The 21,744-nt window shown below is 37.1% G+C and overlaps 1 protein-coding gene across 1 annotated transcript in view; it reads right to left on the bottom strand.

Moving 5' to 3' along the window:
• Positions 1 to 21,744, bottom strand: part of LOC115729388 — a 69,206-nt gene that overhangs the window by 14,724 nt on the left and 32,738 nt on the right. The window contains exons 5-7 of the mRNA XM_048277791.1: positions 19,552 to 19,650; positions 19,319 to 19,378; positions 19,144 to 19,173 (exon numbers count right to left, since the gene is read on the bottom strand). Of these exons, the coding sequence (XP_048133748.1) occupies positions 19,144 to 19,173; positions 19,319 to 19,378; positions 19,552 to 19,650 (189 nt within the window). The remainder of the gene's footprint in view (positions 1 to 19,143; positions 19,174 to 19,318; positions 19,379 to 19,551; positions 19,651 to 21,744) is intronic.

The following is a 21,744-nucleotide window of genomic DNA, read 5'->3' as shown; positions in this document are numbered from 1 at the left end:
CCTAACGAAATAATCTCTCAATCTTGCAAAGGAATTAACACAAATCTAACCTCAAGATTTAATCGGCTTCAACACTTGAATTCTTCAACACTTGAATTCTTGATGTAATTTTGCGAACAAAATCAACGAATGTAAACCCTCTCAAGCACTTGACGACGAGACAACGCTTCAAGCAATAACTCTTGGCCACGGTATTGTATGCTATATATATGTGCAAGCCAAACTGACGTATAAAAAAAACAAACACACTTCTGCACGGAAAGATTTTCATATATTTTATCTCTTCATATACTTCCTCCCATGTTGACCGACTCTTGATGCTAATCCAAGTCCACGTGAATATATATCAATATTTGAACTTCTTGGACGACGTCAGCTTGAAGAGGAAACTCCATGCACCAATTTCCATTAGGATTCTGCCAACAAAAGTCCAAGATACTTTTGCTTTTGCTTTTTAATTTTTTCTCCTTATCTTGGCCGTCCAGTAAAATCTGCAACGAGGACTTCAATATGGAAACGTAACTTCCATTCAAGATTTCAAATCTGTCAATGATAAGCACTTTCCCAATTGATGCACGTTTGGTTATATGAAAACAAGATAATCCACAATTCATATATTTCTATTTCGCATCGGTTTCGTTCATAGGCTTAAACTCGAGACATATTTTCAACAAATTTCAACCGGGCTACCTGACCGCATGTCTTTGCTCGACAATAATTGCAGATCGTCATCGGATCTTTCCCATGCGGCAAATGTCTGGTCGATAAGTGTTTTACAATTGCTCCACGTCATGCTTTTCTTCCACCATCCCCTTCTTAGCAAACAGCATATTTCAATGGATTTTTAATCAGTGCGCTAACATTGTCAGAATTTCTTAACAGGTTTTCTTGACAGGTTTTCATAGAATGACACATATTCAATTTTAATTTTTAACTTGTAGATATGTTGCGTAAATAGGTTTTTGTTCATGAAAAAGACTTACACTAACCGTGTATGTAATATATATCCTCTTCAAAGGGCTTTTATTATGCACGAACAAAAAAAACGAAGGGCTTTATTATGTACCATTACGGTATAAATTGTCTTCACACAAACAAGTTTTAGATAATGACACATAATTAATTTAAAAATTTTCGTCTAAAATTATTTATGTAAAAAAAATTGTGATGACGATGCATATAACATACATACATGTCCGTAATAGTTTCATTCACTGTCGTTAGATCCGTAATTCTTTTCTCCTCACCTCTTTTTTCTTCACTTCTCATTGCCAATTCGAAACATCTTCTCGGCATAATTTGAATCCGAATTGCGTTGGTGCGCCCTTCTCATTAAAAAAAGATATATTGGCATCTTTAATTTTATCTCATAAAAGTAGAACATTGTCATCCTCGAGCAATAAAATATTTCATGCACATTTAGCTTGATGTGGGTACTCTCAAATGCTCAATATCAAAAATAGAAATCTCTAACAAAAGATAATTAACTGAGTATGAAATTTATGTTACCTTTGAAAAAGCTAGGAAAATGATGAGGATAAAAAATTTAGAGTGAAAGTTAATGAATGAAACTACCTCACACACATAATAAAAGCAAAAAAAATAAGAGATGGAATGTTTTTCATGCGCATCGTGGGGACACGAACATGTCTGAAAATGTGAAATAATGACTGGAATTTATTGAGTACCTTATCTTCTCCGACTGTACACGTGTCACGGAAGGGGGTCTTTTAGTATAACACCTTTTTGACCTCGCAGTGGGCGACTTAAACATGTCATTGAAGTAAGAATGGACCATCGGACCAAAAAAAGTAAGAATGGACCAAAAAAAAGTAAGAATGCTGCCAAAGTTCCCAACAAGGACGTGATACTCTGGCTCCTTCTCAAAAGTTCATATGACGTCATTGCTTACATCCTCAAGAGGAAAGTTGGGTCGCGTGCACGTCCTGTCAAAAATTATTACTTTTGCTGGGGAGCCCCCGTCAACACTCCTGTTCTTAAAATTAATTTCTATCATAGGATAAAATGTTGGAAGAGATGTAGACGGGGCATCTGCCAGGAAGGGATAATAGAGTGACAGCAAAAACCCTTTCGACTCCCTCACAATGGCATCTCAGTAATTTCCATGAACTTCGAGGGTTGCTTTTCGGTGAGAAAGAGAGAGTCAGTTCATTTTCGGTACACCTCATTCGAACAGGATAGTCCTTTTATCTTTCAGGGTTAAGGGTGTTATGCGGTTGATAGGTTTTATGTAGAGGTGTCAATATGGGTTTTCGACCCATATTTTAACTCACTTTTATTTATTTGGGCCAAATATAGGTTCAACAAATTTAAAAAATAGGTCAAATGAGATCGGGACCCCATATTAAGGACCTCGACGCTATTGAGATTTGCCTATGTAATCGTTTTGGGAATCGGTTTTTTTTTTTTTTCTCGCAACACATTGAGGGAGGGCAAGGAGCGGGCGGTGGAGGCGGTAGACGAGCGGCAACAGTGGGCAGGCTAGTGGTGGGGCGGCCAAGGTGGCGCCAAGCGGGCGAACCATAGGGGCGGCGGGGGACGAACCACGGGGGTAGCGATGGGTAGGCCACGACGGCGGCGGTGGGCGGTCTACAAAACAGTTTCAAACAAATATTTTATGATTTAATTAAATATATAAGTATTTAAAATATACGGGTCAGGTTTGGATTATGTCGGATATGGATTATAAAATTTGTACTACGTGAAAATGAGTCAAAATGAGTTAAATGGGTCGGTATGGGTCGGACCATATACGATCCGACCCAAACCCGACCTAACCCACCTATTTAACACCTCTAGTTTTATGTAAATGCGAGCCATTCAAAATATTGTGCATGTGGCTTTGGCATCCTCTCAAGAATTTTTTTTTTTTGAAACATTAATAGCGTGTTTGTTTCACGAAAAATTCAAAATTTTAAATGATACCAAAAATAATCGTTTGTATTGCTTATAAAAATGAATGGATATAAAATACTTTCATCGCCCACGAAAATAGTTATGCATGAATTATTATTGATAATCAAAATATTTTTCGTTGACTAATTTTTTCAAGAGATATGACTAATCATTTTTCGAAAAGTATTTTCAAATTTTGAACTTTTCATGAAACAAGCACACCCTAAACTAGATACTTATTGAAAATTGTAGTTTACACTTTCTTTATATCATTGCTTCAATTTTAGAGCATAATGTATCGAAACTAGTGTTGATTAGGCTATGAACCAGCCCGAGAAAGAATGAAATATAATTCACGAAATTATTGGTGAAGTTAGAAACTTCTATGAACCAACAATTCTTTTTTGTGAAGTATGATTTTCACCAATCATATTACACTCCTGCAAGGTTTGTTATTTAACGCAGTTTTGCGCTAACAAGCCATGCTTGTGCTTGGTTTATTCATAATTACTATGGAGATTTTCGTCAAAAATTATCATAGAAGCGGCCTCACTTCACACTTATACAGGTGATTCCATCAACTATAATCTGCAGCTGAATACACTACCAATAACAACTATGGATTTCATTAAGAGCTTGGCTTAACCTCTTTTTCCTTGCAATCTTGCATTATTCTCACCTTAGGATAAACATAAATTTTAATATTGCATAGCTAGATCAACAAACGACTTGTTATTATTCATGTAAACCTAATTCATGGGATCGACAATCACATATGTAGGATTACCATAACCGTTGATTTTCTTCAACCGATTGAGTCCCATTTCCCTCGATGCATAGTCGGAGGATTGGCCAAATCCACTTCCAACTTCATATAACAAATGGACATAATTTCATCTTTAAGTAATTACTTTACCACATCGTCTCAATCAGACGTGTCTCTTTTAATCATTGTAATTTTCATTCTTTGCAATAGCTAATACCTCTTGGCAATCACAATGCCTATGACATGTAACGTGTCGGTTTCAAAAATTGACTCTCAAATCATCAAGATAAATATTTTCATCTCCTTCCTCTATTGGAGTGTAGGAGGATAAAACATTATGCTTTTACATATATACTTGGTAGCACTTGAGTCTACCACTCAATCTTTTGCATTGGCCACAATATTGACATGGAAAATGACCGCAACAATTACTCCATCAAATCATCTGCTTTAATCAAGTCGACTTTTGGTTTAGCAGGACTTTCATTTCCCCCCAAATTTTGTTTAATACCCAAGTTATAGGAAAAAATGTGAACACATATCCATTAGTGGACTTTGTCCCATCTAAATCTGAACTTCAATCACATCATCGTATCATTCTAATATAGTGAGAAATCCACTATATAAAATGCCATAGTTATATTATAGCGAGGCATCCTAGATAGGGGGAAACATATAGCTTTTAACCATGCCTCCATATCGTCAGACTACATATTAATCTCGATGAACGAGGCATCCCAAACAATGGGAGTGCCGGAGAGCATAATAGCCCATGGCTAGAGCCCATCTCATATACAAACATTCACCATAACACGTAATATGACTTCTATTGACGTGGACATTCTTGAATAACTCATTCCCAAAAAGGGAAAAGGAAGCAACATGAGAATAAGCGTGTTCGACAAGCATACATGCCACAGATTCAGAGATATTCATCAAAAACTAAAACTCTAGACGGAATCAAAGACGCCATAACTAAAATCGAAGCATATCTTGGAAAAACAAACATAGGTATCAAAGTTCCAAAGAACGATTTTACCTAATACTCAATAATCTTACCAAAATGAGCAGAAGCACTTCTGTGTTAATGCTCAATAATATCCCACGACAAACCACTCACGTATACGCAAGACTTATCCTTCACTATCTTCGATTCCTTGTTCAATTCCAAAGGCAATGGTAGCAGCGACATTTCTAGGTTGAGGATCCGTAAGGCAATTATCCTTAAGATTGTTGGAAAGATATTAGATAACATGAAAAATATGAATCATTAGAAATCTATTGAAAAAGACGAGAAAAGTAAGAACAATTGTCTAAGACGTGCAAGCACTGTCTTTAAGGATAATTCGTCCCATTAAAGTACGAAACTCAGCGTGTAGAACTTCTAGCGGTTATCCTCCCAAGATACAATAGACATTCTCCGCACTGAATATTATAAAGAACATGAATAACGTTATGTGTATAACCCAACTATAAATTGAAAAATACGTGGAGGAAATGAAAATTCTCTTTCTCAATCCAAGAACTGACCATTGTGGTTTTGAGTATAATATATATATATGCAAAACAAAAGATAGAGCGGTTAAAAAAGCGTCATAAACTAATTGGTAACTATTAAAGAAAATGACCATTTGAAGTTTTAAGAAGACAAAATCAAACGTTACAAAATCATTATACGACTGTTATATGGCCGTCAGAAAATCGTTATAACATCGTTAAAAAATTGATCGTTGAAAATAATGATGGCCAATCATAACGGTCATAATTTCTATCAAAATCCTTTTAAAGATATTTTAAAATTGATGAAATATTCAATAAATTTTGGTTTTGAAAGATCTTCAGACGTCATTTTTGCGGCTTACACGGAATAGTTCAACACTCCCTAGAGTCTCCCTGACACGAGGACTGACAGATCGACTTACACAGCCCTAAAATGGATTTCTACGCACGGAAGCAAATGACAGGAGGGTCTTAAGTGCGTATAACTCACAAAGCTGCCATGTCAATTTTTCAGGTTAGGCTATCTGCAAACTCCAACCAGATGGAACCATCACCATAAATCTTTATACATTTTAAATTCTCTCACACATGCATGTTAGAAGAGTAGTTAGTAATTCAATAAGCCAGTGCAATAATCTCTGACATTGATTAAACAGTGAAATCGTGCCATGCGCACACTAAAATATCCGCCACTTGTCTTCGAGATCGAAGATCAAGTGTGCCTTATCAAATTAGACAGGAACCGCATCCAATCCAAGTCAGCAGCATGATGACCGAAGTTAGAACGAACAATATATTCACATTTAATCGTCTGACAGAGTAGTGACCGTTTAAAATTAACCCAAGATTCAGATATCTTCTACAAATGACTTCAAAACTATAGTAATTCATCCATTCATCTGGCCGGTTAAGGGAAAAGGGAAAAACAAGAAAAGGAAAAAGCAAACGAAAATAAAATGAAAAGAAAATAAAGAAAAAGAAAAATAAAAAGAAAAAAATTATAAAATTATAAAAATCATCTACGTCAATGATTTTCTAACTAAAATTGAATAGATGTTTGGTGAACCAGTAGGGAAACATAATTTTGCATAGAAATTGTCCATATGCTCTGAGGAAATACATTATCATATTGGCCCCACCGCAATCAACTATAAGGAAGACCTATACCGTCAAATCAAACTCATCAATCACATGATCTCTTCCAACAATTATGCCTCACTTCCAAATGTCCTCGGCACGAAAGATGCTTGGCCCATAAGTGGATTTAATCATTTGGTATAGCAGGGGAAGCTGTAGTACTATGAATAAAGCCACAGGGAGAGAGGCCAGCAAAGTAATAGGAATGAGAACCCACTCCAGCCTCTTGTCCAAAGCAATTTTAAGAGTTGCAGCAAAGGCCACCAGCATGAAAGCCAAGGAAAGGAATAGAAAACAAAGGCCCATTATGATCCTCTTAGGCAACAAGTCAAGAAAATCTTGCGACTCATACCGTGAAGTTAAGATGGCTAGGAAGAGCAATATGGCCGTCACGGAGAAGAACAAACCTAACGCATCCGAAATTGCGAAAACTAGGACAGAGTCCTGTCCTAACAACAATGGGACTCCAGTTTCGTCGTCATTGCCTCTAGGCACAGTAAAAGCAGCAGCAAATAATACTGTGGTGATTAGAGTTGAGACCAGCATACATTTATTTGATGTGTCCTTCACCCACGTCTCTCCTTTCTCAAGCAACTCTTTGTGGCTCTCCACGAATATATTCCAACTTGTTTTTCCACCGTAGTAGGCGGTTCTCAAGTCAGGGATAACGCAGCTTTCCACAGCCTATGCATAAAAACCACATATAGGAGTTCCGATAAGTGGATGAAGTATTGCAATTTTTCAGATTTTTTTTTATAAAAAAACCGACCAGGGAACAACTCAAGGAGATTAGGACTTATCCAACACTTGATGCGAAGTTGCCTAGAGGTTAAGTCCATCTCTGCTGGCAGAATTTCAAAGGTCACTTTATTCAAAGTTTTGGACGAAGATTTTGTGCTTCTTTTTAGTCAAATAATATACACACGCAAAGCAATATGTTTCCACTTTCTAGTTAATCAAGTTTCATGGAATATGGGGTCTTCTAGAGGAATTTATGGAAAAAAGTATTGCAAAAATTGTTAAAAAATCCTAAACCTTTTTTTGAAAAAACTTATCCAAAAAACCTTAGACTATTGTACGAAAGTCAATTAAGTTCTAAACCTTTCAATTGTGCCAATTTAGTCCTAAACCATTTAACGAAGTGCCAATTTAGTCCTAAACCATTTAACGAATTGCCAATTTAGTCCTTCCGGGCAATTTTCGACAAAAATCACGGATGCGACGGTCTAGTCGGTTTCAATCGTCTTATGTGGCCTTACATGGTACGACTCGAGCTGACATAGATAATTTTTATAATTTTTTATTCTTTTTAAATTTTTCTGAATTTTTTTATCTCTTTTCTTTTCTTTTCTTTTCTTTTCTTTCCAACTCTAGGCCGGTGAGGTCACCAACCTACCCTCGTTTGGTCTAGACGAGGGCCATTGCGCCTTGTGTATGGCCTGCAAGTCACCGGCAGGTAAAAAAAGAAAGAAAATAAAATAAAATTTTAAATAATAATAATAATAAAATTCATAACAATTGTCTACATCATCGTCACCTGTTCGTGGTTGTGCCACGTAAAACGGCTGGCATCCACATTTGCGGATTTTTATTTGGCCAGAAGGACTAAATTGCCAACTCATCAAATAGTTTAAGATTAAATTGGCAAATCGTCAAGACATTTAGGATTAAATTAGCACAATGAAAATGTTTAGGACTAAACTGGCCATCATATAAAAGGTTGAGCTCTTTTTTGATAAATTTCCCAAAAATATTTTAAGAGCTGGTCAAGAAATCCGAGAATAAGTCTTTTAGTACTTCATCGTGCTCTACTGAACCCTATGCATTATAATTTGTTTCTAGAGTCATTTGAGTCAAGAGTCAAGTATTTATGATTTGTCTAGGGTCTTTTCTTGGAAATAAGAGGTAAATGTTTTGAGATTTGGCTCCACTAACGGTGAGCGAATGTTTTCTGAATTTTTAGAACTAAACACTTGGATTAGAGTTTGGTTAACCCTATATCTCTTGGATAGATGCCATTGAGTGGTGAATTACATAACTCGTATCTTGGGGTGGATTCCTTAGGTAGTGAGCATCTACACTTTATATCCCCTATATTCTCAGGTGAATTCCTTAGGTGATGAGCATGTATCCTATATTGTGTACCGCATCATGAGGGAATTCTTTAGGTTGTAAGCATTTCGCACTTGTGTTACCTTCTAATATCTAACCCCTCTAGTACAAGTCGGTATCAGAACCTAGACTGTGGCTGGTTGTCTTCATTGTGGACTCAACGGCGACCATCGTGATGTCGAACTAGGAGATTTAAGTAGATAAGTACAACAAGTCCAAAAATAATCAAAGAAATTTCAATTGCTATGACGTCACGATCTTCGTTATGACCCAAAAGAAGAAGACAACAAAGAGGAGATTACCTCTTTCATGATGTCTGTCCCAACACAACTAGCGAAGAGGCTCCGTTGTGACATCTTTAAAGGAATGGTGATTCTTACGATTTCGATGTCAAATTCGGCATTTCGAAAGACTTCATCTATTGGCTTGAGACATGTTGAAAGAAAAAACGCACAATGTTTCTCCACTTGGGATGCTTTGTTCAACTATGGTACTTGCTTCACATTCATATTGGGAAAATCTTTCAATTTGTCATAAATTTCTTGTACGGATGCCAATTCAATCATAAACTTTCAATTTTGCTAATTTAGTCTTAATATTTGCACGAAATTTCATTGTAGTACTTTCGGTTAATTTTCGCTGAGACATTGTGATCTAGTCGTCGCCGTCCGTCCTATATGGCACATTGCCACATGAGCGAATTCAGATGAAAATGGGTTATAAGAATTATATTGAAATTTTGTACAAAGATTTAGGATTAAACTGATAAACTTGAGACATTTAGAATGACATCTATACATTAGATTTAAGACTGATTGGATAATTTCCCCAATTTGTATTTCTCCTGTGTCATTTCTCTGGTAGGATTATATGTGTTTTGCATTCTTCTAAAATCTGCAAATCTGTTCTTATAATTTCATTGATTGATTGATGTGATTTGGGAGCTGTCCTATCAATCTTTTTATTTATCCCTTACCATTTTCTCATTAATTCGGAGCGCACATATTCGTTTTGTTTCTATAAAGACAGTAATGTAAAAGTTAGTTTATCGTATGCCTAAAAAACTACATGAAGAATATTCATTTTCAAGGGTCTAAAGGATGGTAATGAAGTGCATTGCTAAGTGAAGGTTACGTCTTCATATTACATAATTGATTGTTTTTTTTTTGGTCGAAAAACATTATTGATTGTTCAGAGGTAAATAAAATAACATGTTACATGCTAAAGGGCACTTACCTGCTCAACCAATATAAATACAAGCGGACAACCACAGAAGGAGCTCCCGAGCAAATCAACAAATTTATTTTATCTTAACTTATCTCATTGCACTTTACTTTCCTTAGTTGTAGTTTGCAGATTCTCGTCGTTAAGTCAAACTCCGGCATTTATCTTTATCCCAAATATTACACCATCAAGTCAAACTCTGATGTATTATCGAAGCGTGTTGAAGGCTTTGTTGTCGAGTCAAACTCCGATGATCACTTTCTCTCTAATTTTTCTTACCCTTTTTCTTTTAACTCGGTCCTTTTTATTTTTAGTTTTGTGACGTGACGCCTACTTGTGCCATACCAATGCCAAATAAAAGAAAATTAATCCAATAAATTTTCCGTTTATAAAAAAATTAATCGAGCTAACAAAAGGACAAGTGTGAAGGACAGTGACAAGCTTTAGGACTTATTAAGCATGAATTCAAAGTTACAAGACTCAAGTGCAGGATTGACACAAATTTTAGGACTCGTTGGATGTCATTGTCTCAATTTTTTTTTTAATATTATGACAGAGAATAGAGAGTGAAATGAAATAAATGTAAATATACAGTAAAAGCTTCATGATGTCAACTTTTTTTTACAAATAATGGTAGTAAAACTTTAGTTAATAGCTAAATTAACTATGAGAAGTGTTCTTTAGTTAACAGATAATCAAATGAAAATAGTGGCCATAAATGAACTTAGTTAATCTTTTCATTGAAAAAAGAGACGATTCATTTCATACTGCTTTAAAAACATTATCCATCATTTTTTTTTCTATCATATATCTAACTTTCATTCTGCTTTTTTGCAGAGCGTGTGAGTCGAATCCTGCACCTATGATATTAGCTTTTACACCTTTAATTCCTTTTACCAGCAGGGCCACGTGCCTATTGACATTATCCAGGGACATACATACAATTATATCGGATATAATCTTAAATGCAAAATATGATACAATAGAACAAGCAAAGCTATCGTGAAAATATAAGCAAAACTGATTTAAATGTCTTTTTGGGGCTCCAAATTAATTTGCGAGGGTTATACATGAATTGCTTTGCATTATAATCCCCCAATTGCATGGTGGTTGACACCTATGCAAAGTGTCGGTCGAATTTAAGAAAGAGTCACTTGGACTAGATTACGTGGTGGATCACGGTTACATTAGAAAGTTGATATGCAATTTATTTGATGAGTTTCAATAAGTTTTGAGTGCAATTGTACCAATTCACTTTTTTTTTTTGGCCAATTGAGTTCTAAAGCTTTTGCAATGTCAAGTTAGTCCATCTAGCCAACTTTAGTCGGCCAACGTTGACGTGGATAATTTTTAATAATATTTTATTATTTTTCATTTTTGTATTTTTGTTTTTGTTGTTCTTCTTCTTCCTCTAGCTGGTCGCCGACCCGTGAGGCCGCCCTCACTAGTGTCCGACAACCAGCTAGAGAAAGAAGACGAAGAAAAATAATGAAAAAATAATAAAATATTATTAAAAATTATCCATGTCAACGTTGGCTGGCTAAAGTTGGCTAGATGGAGTAACTTGACATTGCAAAAGCTTTAGAACTCAATTGGAAAATAAATGTTTAAGATTGAATTGGCTTTTTTGGTAATTTTGCCAAGGATTTAGTGTTGTTTCTCAACTTACTTTAGTAATATATGTTTAGCATATGGAATTTAAAAGTTTTATGCCCCAACGAAGTGTTGGCTTAGATGGCAAAATATTTTCTTCTTCTCATTATGATCTTGGATTCAAGTCATAATAGATGCATTTCAAGAGTAAAGTCCTCAATGCACCAGATTGATGTGGGGCAGTCCACCTTTAAAATCACACCCACGAAGGTGGACCTCGTGGTGCGCAAAAGCTGGCCAGATATCACCCGATAGCTATAAAAAAAAATGATCTATAAATATTCTCAAGACTATCCAATTAAAGTTCTAGCCATCATATTTTAAGAAGCTTGCCAAGAAGATATGACAGGGTTATGATAATTGACATTAAGTGCGGTTATCAAATATATGAAATGAAAGATACTTACCTTATACCATTGGAGTTCTCTTTGCATTTGAAAAGCTGCTCCGGCCACATCAGTTATAGCGTCAAAACTAGGGTAGTACTGTGCTGCTGCATAATTTGCTGCTGCGAGCATCATATTTGACGATTCTTTCTGTGTAGGCCCAAGAACTAATGACAACTCATTTTTTTTTATGACTCAAGGAACCCCCCGCACGGCCGACAGCCGGGGGTAAACCCTGGGGGCAACACGTGCTAGCCACCGCACATGTGCCACCGGGTAAGTCACCCTGCGACGCCCGGGATTCAAACACTCGACCTTTTGCGAGAGGAAGAGTGCGCGCTCCAGCGGCGCCACCCAGGTGGGTGGTAACTAATGACAACTCATTGGTTGCTCTTACTTTCAAAAAGAGTCTGAGAGTCCTTTCTCGGCGAAAGTCCACCGCATGTGTTGTCAGCCTCTTATCATAATGCGGAATTCGAATAAGCTCCGGGAAAAATTGAATACATAGCTTCACGATTTCACTAATTCCCATGACTGTAGCTTGAAACAGCACTCCCCCCCTCTTGGAAAAAATGGGTGATCTCAGTAGTATTCATAGTAGAGATCGCAATGCAACATTGCTTTGCCAACTCGACTGCTGCCATGTGTCTCAGCTTCACTTCATGAACTCTCTCAATCATAGGGACTACAAAATGTCAAAAAAAAAAAAAAAAAGAAAAAAAAAATGAAGAGGCGGCAATTGGATTAAGAAAAAAGTTCTCCAGCGCTGGGTCCCAAAATTTTCTTTAGACACCAAATTGCATCTAACAATAGTTTAGTAATTGTCATAATTTCCCACATTTAGAGTTTAGGTTGGCGGGTGATTGGGAGTCGTTCATTCATTCATTCATTCTTTTTTATCATTTAGGAAAGCTATTTTGATCTTCTTACTCCTTTTGGATTCAGTCCTCAATTGCAAAGTGTGAGTTTTTAGTAATTGCTGATGCAAAGTACAAAAAAAGGTATAAAATCATTTTTCGCAGTTTCCACGAAATGGTCTATATCATGTCTGGATGAAAAAAAAAAATAATTGGATGTGAAGAAAGTAAAAGCGATCAGAGAGTAACTGATTGGACCAAAAAAAAAGGGTAACTGAAGAAAGTGATCTTCCTCGAAGTTCAAACGAGGTTTTATAATGTTAATCATCATTAAGAGGATATAATTATAAGACTTAGTCGGATAGAACAACTTTGAAAATAATCATGCTAATGACATTTATCTAGTTAGAGTAAATCACAGTAGTCTTTGCATACACAAGATTATTTTAGATCATATTATTCAAATATGCATAATAGTTAGTAATAAAAAATATCATATTAGTCGTAAAATCCATGTAATGTTATTTATGCAGCAATTTCCTTTTTCTTTCTCCATTCTATCTGTCTCTAACAAAATCAAAACTTCCACATGAGGTCACATAATGGGATGTCACGTTTGAGTTTACGGGTGACACCTAATTTGATAAGAATACGCAACGACACTATAGTTTTGTTTCCTTTTTGTTCTTTGACAAAAATAAAAGAATTAGGGAGAAGGCTAAAGGGTATTTACGGTGCATACAAAAAGTTGGGCAAAGGTGACAAGTGCAATTATTGGCAAAAGTTGTGAATTAGTTACGGGAGTTATATGATATTTCTAGTGATGAAGTGGTGTTTGGGCTAATTTTCGCGCACTTCGAGTGGTCCACTTTTTGGGGTAATCTTAAGAGGACATTCTCCCATCTCTGCCTAATGTATTCCGGATCTTATTTTTTAGAGTGCTTCCAACAAACCTGAAATATAGGATTATAAGAAGAGGAAAGAACTCGTTAATTATCTAATTAACAACTTATTGGTAAGAATATATAACATGGGGTGGATTTTTGGGATGCACAATTTTGTTGGGACCTTTGAAATTCGTGCCCACTAACATATTCTTCTATTCCAGTCCCTCCAGTGGTCACAATTCTCACTTGGGAAGGGGGACGTGGGGAGTTCAATTCTCCATCTTTTTAGGAGAATTTGGGATGAGGGCGTGTGAGAGAGGGAGCAGAGTTTTGCAACTTACATACGGCATATAACACATATAGTATGACTGCTTGTATAATAGAATAGGATATGATAGAACCAGACAAAAAATAAAAAACCCCGTCCCAGACAAATTATTCCTTCGTGCTCATATTCCTATTCTATGCCTTTCTAAAGTTGCCACGTAAAATTGTCAATTTAGTAGGTGAAATGTGATTAAATGAGAAACCCATGCCATCATCTATTGCAACCTTATTTTATAGTCAATGATGCTGGGGGCTTGCCCCAGGTCCCATGCCCAATTCTTGCACCCTCTCAACGTATTCATTGTTCTTATTTTTCCAGAAAGATTTACATACTATATAGAGATGTCCGACCAAAAAAAAAAAAAGGATAGAGATGATAAAGTGAACATGATTTCACCAATCCTGATTGAAGGAGAAGTCCTAGGTTTACATGACTCTTATTCCATATCTTCTGCTTGGATCATTTAGCCATAAGCAAGGAATTCCAAGGTTAATATGAAATCTCGCCTCGATTTGAAGTTTCAAGTGCTCTTTTTTCACTTTTTTCTTTTTCACAATTTCGCCAATCTTGCAATTAGAATTTGGTGAATATCTGAAATCTTTCAAAACATAAAATTGTAACACAGAAAATCATATAGAACTTTGTTTGAGTTTGAGTTATTTTTTGAAGGATTTTTATTAAATCGATCTATGCTTTAAAGAATAAGTTACAATTCACTGTCAGACGGTTCATGCATGGAAAAAATTAATAACACAACAAACTTCAAACACTCATGTTACTCATCCTATGATGAATATGTAATGGATTTTACACACCGGCAATGGGGCTAACACAAATTCTTTCCCAAATTATGGCAAAAAATTAAGTAGGAGCCTTTTTTTTTTTTTATGGTAATCCAGGATCCACCGGTCGTACTTGGCTTGTTCATTTTTTACTTCTTCTACTTGTAAAAGAAGTAAAAAAGAACAAGCCATAGACTTTTAGTTGGAGAGAGAGGGACAAAGATAGAGATGGTATATTGGTAAAATGGAAGCGTACCTACAATTTTGACGGCAATCCAAAGTGATCTTGTAAGGCATTGAAGCGCTACAATCAAGTGGCAAAGAAAACCCAGTCATTGAATATGAAATCATTGTAAGACCTCATTATTCGACGCTTATGCACTTGGTTATGTTGTCCAATCAGTTAAGTTATACAATACTTATGCACTTGGTTAAATCATATGTGGTTCCCAGGGGATAGCCGATCCATAAAGTAGTTCGATGTCAAGCCATTATTCAAGTAAAACCAAGTCAATGAACCAGAATATGTCCTACAAAGAAACGATCATTTTCGGTTTCTTTTGTCAGTACGGAGGCAATCAATCTAAGAAAATCGGCTTAAAGTTCAAAATCATGAAAGGTCCTAAGATAATGCCCAACAGCAAAAATGCACACCCACCTGGATCCGCATTTTCATCTGTTGGTTTGTAGTTCAAGTCCACCGGAGTACCTTCAGTTCAGAAACAAAAGAGCAAGTGATAAACCAGATATGATAATGTTGAAGGGAATCAGTAATGAAGGGATGCATAGCGTAGAATGTACGGACATTTGTATATCAATGCTTCCAAAATATTGAGCCTAGTTCGGCTGGGAAAGTGAGACCCCATCCTCGCCAACCCGTCCAGTATAGAGTAGGGTTGATCATGATCTCTGCTTCTCATGGTAAGTAAGTGAGGGTACCGCTCAACCAGATAAAGGGTGATATCTGTTGGAATTCACCCGCAAAGTTGATCAGGAAAATAGGCTAAGTGTAGAATGCAGGAAAAAAAAAGATGGAATTGAGATAAAGAGTAATGGTGATCTTACCTGTCGCGACCTAAAAATTAATTTAGGTTAATGGATTATTAGGTTAATTAGAGGAATTAACTAACCTAATACGGACTCTCCCAAGCCCTACCAATTCGCAATTTAGGTTTGATTTTTTAATTTAGGAGCCACCACTAATCTTTTTGGTAGGTAGATTAGATACCTAAATAAAGTACGGGAGAATACCTTATCTTCCGCTAACCAGAGATTTAGGGTTCGGGGACTTGATTATGTTAATTTTTAATTAACACCCATTCGGTACCAAATTTCATGAAAATGCCTTTTCCTGATTGATGATTTGTGATTTTGATTTCCTTTTTTTTTTATTTTCGAATTTTTCATTTTTTTTATTTTTTTGAATTTTTGAATTGAAACAGATGAATTTGAACGAAATTAAACAAAAATACCCATAATATACCTTTAATTCCAAATATTCCGAATTTTCCTATAAATCTTCTCATCCCGAAGATCCGGGCTAGAGCGAGATTTTATCCGCTATATCTTCGAGGATTCGAACCGAGATGCGGATAAATATATAGAAATACAATGTCCCTTCTCGCCAATGGGCAGAATACGAATTTCTATATTTAAATCACCATCCCATCCCATAAGATCATGGGCGTGGCGTGTGATTTAATTTTCCGATGGGACTAGGCACCGGGAGAACATACATTATGGGCAGTTTTGTTTAAAGATGTGCAAATATTTATTAAATTTCCGAAAATCCTTAGAGGATTCTAGAATTTTCAAGGAGATAAGCTCCTATCCACCAAGGATATCAACATCTTTTAAAATTAGGAAAGTTATCTTAAGATTTTCAATGAATATCTTGATAATTATCCCAATTCAAAAAGATATGCTCGATATTTCTGAAAACCTTAAGTTTGATCAAAGATATACTTAAATTTTGAGAAAATGCAAATATGTTATCAGATATGATCAAGATCAAGATTCCCCAAAATCAAACTACCACAAGATATGCCACGAATCCGAAAAAGATAAGCATGACATCTCAAGATTTATTCAGAAATCTCAAACATGCATGATTAAGCAACGATCTTTCTTGTAGATATGCTCGAATAATTCAAACAAATCAAATTAGGAAAACAAGGTAATCTTAATATTCAAGGGATAGAATTTTACCTTATCTTGCGATTGCGATTTCCTAATTCGAACTTTGTCCAAAGATTGCGCACCAAAATCGAAAAGGGGCCCAATCGGCTAGGGTTCTCGCACGCCTAGGAGCTTTGTTAAGGCTTGATTCACAGTAGCGATTTTGAACTCTTTTCCAAGCTAAAAATTCTGCATGCGCACAAGCTGGAATTTTCGTCCAAAATTGTGCCTTCCGAGTTCGATTTACCACGAGAACATACCTGAATAATCTAACACAAATTGTAGCTAGGTTAGATCTTCAAATAACATCGAGACTGCGCTGATTAATCTGAAAAAATAATGTTGAATATTGGCGCAAGGTAAGCTGGAGAGAAGGGGGGTCTCGGCGCGAAGTGCTCGACGGTATTGAACGCAACGCTTTATCCTGCGAATTACTCTTCCAGGCATCATGGTTAGCGAAAAAACAAAATCTTGAAAAGTAACAAGGCAAAAGAAGCAGTAGTGAGGCAAACACATGGACTTGGTATTGAGTCCGAAGGACCTATGGACTCAACGAGAAACTAGAGACAAGGAAAAGGCTAGATTTTTATTATAATCATATGGACTACTAAAATATAATTACCAATACCACCGCTCTAGTACATCACTCTCGAAATTCTTCACCGACTGTTCATCCTTTTAACAGCCCTCCACCATATTCTTCTTCTCTACGATTTTTGCCTGGATGAACACATCAAGGATGACTGGGACCGCTTCTATTTGGTGTACGGCGAATCAAGAAACATCTCATCATTGGGGTAATCATGGATCCGAGACTTCACTGCAACAATTCCTTGTTCACGGCCCTGCGGATGGAAGTCACAACTTGGCTTTCCTTTGGACTCAATTATCCTGCAAGACAAAGAAACATCCCTAAAACAGGAACTACGATGGTACAGAAAGAATTATGATTTAAAACCAGTAACCATGAAAGCTTGACTGATGGTAGGGACTCAATATGTTCTGCTTCAACGCAATGGTGCCCACAGGTTCATCTGTTTGTCGTGGAAGACCCAGTTCAGCGAGGGATGATGATGGGGGCTCGAGATCGGTGGCGTAGGATTAGCACAACGGGATCGCGACTTCGTCGTTGAGGAGCTCGGTCGACAAGCCAGGGACTACGATACGCAAGTGACAAATTTACAGGATTATAAAAGCGTGCCGTTTTGTCCGAGAGCTCGTCAGACCACCGCTATTGTTGGGAAACTAGGAACTGTATAGGCCATCCAAATCATTCGTTTATTGAAGATGTTCGGTGGTTTGTCCTCACTACTGAATGTTGACAAAGAGCACATGTAAGTATGCTAATTGAATGGCTCGACGTCTGGACTCCCTGATGATTGAAGAGGGGCATGTGAAGTTTCTTGGACAATGAATATTGCAAGGGAAAGAGAGAGAGAGTTCTCTCTCGAGCAGCTTCCCTTCTTCCACGTGAAAGACCCCTCCTCTCTTTCTCTATTCTCAATCTGCCGTATTTTTCAATTGAATTGACCTTTTTTTCTGTCATGTGACCTAGCCATGTTTATATAGAGAAACCCTAGGTCAAAAGCTGATAATGCGGGCTTAAGTTTTGGCCTTATTTTGATTACAAACTTTAATTAAAAGGCCTTTTTCGAAATCAAAATTTAGTGGACTGAAAATTAGACCCTAAAGCCTTGTGATTTTCGATACTTGCTCCCTTATGATAGCCGAATTATGGAATATGGGCTCCGGTCTTCCGCATGTCAATCCGGATCCAAATCCCGTCATCGGCGCGAAATAACACAAATGCAATGCATGCTTAAGTTATATATGCTATGCATGAAAACTATTTTTTTTTTTGTGAGAATCAAGGCTAATTCTCATTTTTGTGAAAATAAATAATTTAAGAAAAATCAAAATTTAAGTGTCAACGTTATCATGATGACCAGCGAAGGTGAGGCCTATCATGGTTTTAAACGCTGAGGGACTGCTGAAGGGACGATGACTTGCCCCTTCGTCTGTCGTACTTTTTGCCAGGAACCGGGCGATCTCCTTATGCATAGAAGCTTCCACTGCAGATATTCCCAAAGGAACACGTCCTTTATTATCTGGAAGTTGCGTCAACTTAGGATAACTTCTAACTAATGCCTTGACCATCCTTATCCTCCCACACAGGACCGCATTGTGGAGGGCTGTGCTGCCATCACAGTCAACCATTTCGAGCATTTCCGGATATGGAGACAAGAGCTCAACTAGGTTCTCAACAAATTGGTCTTGCGCACTCAAAGCGGCTATGTGAAGCGCTGTTTCCGATCTGCTTGTTATTTTGGCTGTCTTTGAAGCTGAATCTCCTTCGAAAAATCTTTTAGCAGATTCCCAATCACCCTTGAATGCAGCTTGCAACAACGGTCGGTAATAGCGTCTTTCTACTTCCTCTTCTGATATTTCTGCAAGGAGATGCAAACTTTTCAGGCCAGTTTGTTAGATCTTTTTCTTGCACACATTGAAAAGTGTCCCAGAAAGAACAATTTCATGAAGATCCAACCCAGATATTAATTTCACAATGAGATAACTCTTTTGAGGATAATGCACCTGGAGCAGCTCCGGATTGAGAAGGAGCTGATCCAACGCCTCCACAAACATTTTCAATATATCTGTAAGAGAAAGAATGTTCACAGAGTCCCTCGCGTACTGTTTTTTTTTTTTTCCCTTTTTCCCAGCCAAGGTCAGCATTATGTTTGTTCGATTATAAAGCGAATTCCAGCAGATTTTAAGATCGCATCGCTTATATTTAATTTTTTCTCGGTGGGAGCATGAACATGTACCTGCAGGTTCTTCCGCATGATTCGAATTTCCTTGTTCTGCACTTGTTTGCGTTGCCATTGCCTTGATCTCCTGGTTAGAGTCTTTCAACAATGAAGTAACTGGAGAACGCAAAAATGGGTGAGATATTTGGTTATCAAAGAGTTTTATTAGTCTCCCCAGGAAGGAATGGACTCCTTCCTTTTATACAAGCACCTCCATGAGATTTATCCTTACCAATATAGACTAGCCCTATCATGCGGGTGAGCAAGCAATTTTGGGCTCTCGTGCCACGGATCATTAGGTTCAGTCCCGAATAATGGAATCATTACTTTAAGATGACTCTATTCATCTTTCTTTCCTTAAAGTTCATTCCATCTCTTGACACCGTGATCAAGTTGAGTTTAAGTTGGTTCTTGGGCTTAGGAAAGCTATTCGGGCAACTTCATTGCAACCCTTTGGAGTTACAAAGCTATCGGCAATGAGCACCTCACTTTTGTCAAAACCCAAAAGCAAAAGCAAAAGCAAAAGCGTAGAACTTCAATTTGATTCAATGTAGAATGCTCCTGAAAGAGACGGCTTTCATTCAAAATACAGTTATGCAATTGAAATTCTACAATTTCTTGCTTGCATCTCCAAAATTGTCAACAAATAAGTTTGGTAGAATTTTTTATGGTTGTGTTTTCCAAACTTGAACCTTAAAATTTAAAACGACCAAAATTGAGGGATCACATTGTTCAAATTAAACGTTCAGGGACCACATTGCACATTGGATTAAAGTTCAAGGGTCATATTGGTCAAATTAAAAGTTCAAGGACCACATTGCCATTGGTTAAAGTTTAGAGACCATATTGGTCAAATTAAAAGTTCAGGGACTACATTGCACATCGAGTCAAAGTTTATGGACTATTTATGTCATTATCCCTTCAAAAAACTAGTGAGTCAACTCAAGAGACGGAAATGTTGATTCGACTAAGCTGGCACTTTCTACAATTATATTCTCTTAAACCGAATCCATGATACTTGAAATCATGCATCATATTCAAATTTATTTCCTTAAAAAACATTGTTTAGACTTTTCCGGTTTCAACCAACGAAGAAACGAATGTTAAATAATTTGGAAAGTCCAACCAATTCATATGATATCAAAATCATTCTTTAGGACTTACATTAAAACTATCCGTTCCTGTACAACCATGTGCTGAATATGGGGCATGTGTTGATACCTTAATTTTTGCGGGCAAGTCAAACATTGCTTTTGTTTAAAAAAAAATAAATAAAGAAACAGAAATTTAAAAATATAATAAGTAAAACAGTTAGTGCGTATAAATCCACACTCATTGCATCACTTTTGACTTTTCGGCCCATCACTTTAGCCCATTAGATCCGGCCCAGCCCGTAATTCATTGGAACACACGCACACTCTCTCTCTGGAGTTTCCAAACCAATGTCACCCATCCCCTCCAAATTCCACCATGACCAGATCTTCTCTTTGAAGCACCCTCTCCCGATTGCACACACCTACAGATTTGGAATCACCCATGGAGACCGGCTCGGTTCTCTTCCTCTCCCGAGCTCCACCTCCGTCATGCGGGGATCCCTCTACACATGACAACGGGACCGAAGGGTCCTCTCTCCGGCTTTTTATCTCCCTCACCTCACCATTCGTCCAAGCTTTCTCACTGTAACACCAGCTGAGCTTCCAGAACAACGTCACCACCATTGCCCGACTCCTACTCGACCTCAAGCGATCGCCGATGTCGGCTCCAAAGAGTTTGGCTGTTTTTGGATCCTCTATTTTCGGCACTCAAGAGCTTGCTCTTCTCGTTCAAACCCTTGTTATATCCAATCTTGAAGTTCCCGCCGCTCGTCTCAAGGCTCAATGACCGCCATGGCGATGCTGGTTTTGCCTTAAACTGCCCTTGCCGAGACGAACTTGACAACTCCCTGTTTTGGCGTTTTTCCTTGATTTGAGTCTTCCGCTAGCGACTCACTTCACTGCGGCGCTTTGTCCTTGCTCCTTTATCCCCGAAGATACTCACACATAATGGTTCCATTTATGGTATTTAATCTCAAGATTAATATGTTCAAATTTTTTTTAATAAAGTGATTTGTTTATCTATATGTACATGTATTTTTTGGAACTTCTTTTACACCTCCGTAGAATTCTATAGAACCACTGCCAACAATCATATTATAAAAGGTTAAGTTTATAG

Source organism: Rhodamnia argentea, chromosome 4 (genome assembly GCF_020921035.1).
Source record: "Rhodamnia argentea isolate NSW1041297 chromosome 4, ASM2092103v1, whole genome shotgun sequence".
Taxonomy (NCBI): Eukaryota; Viridiplantae; Streptophyta; class Magnoliopsida; order Myrtales; family Myrtaceae; genus Rhodamnia; species Rhodamnia argentea.
This window is presented reverse-complemented; position numbering and strand designations above follow the sequence as displayed.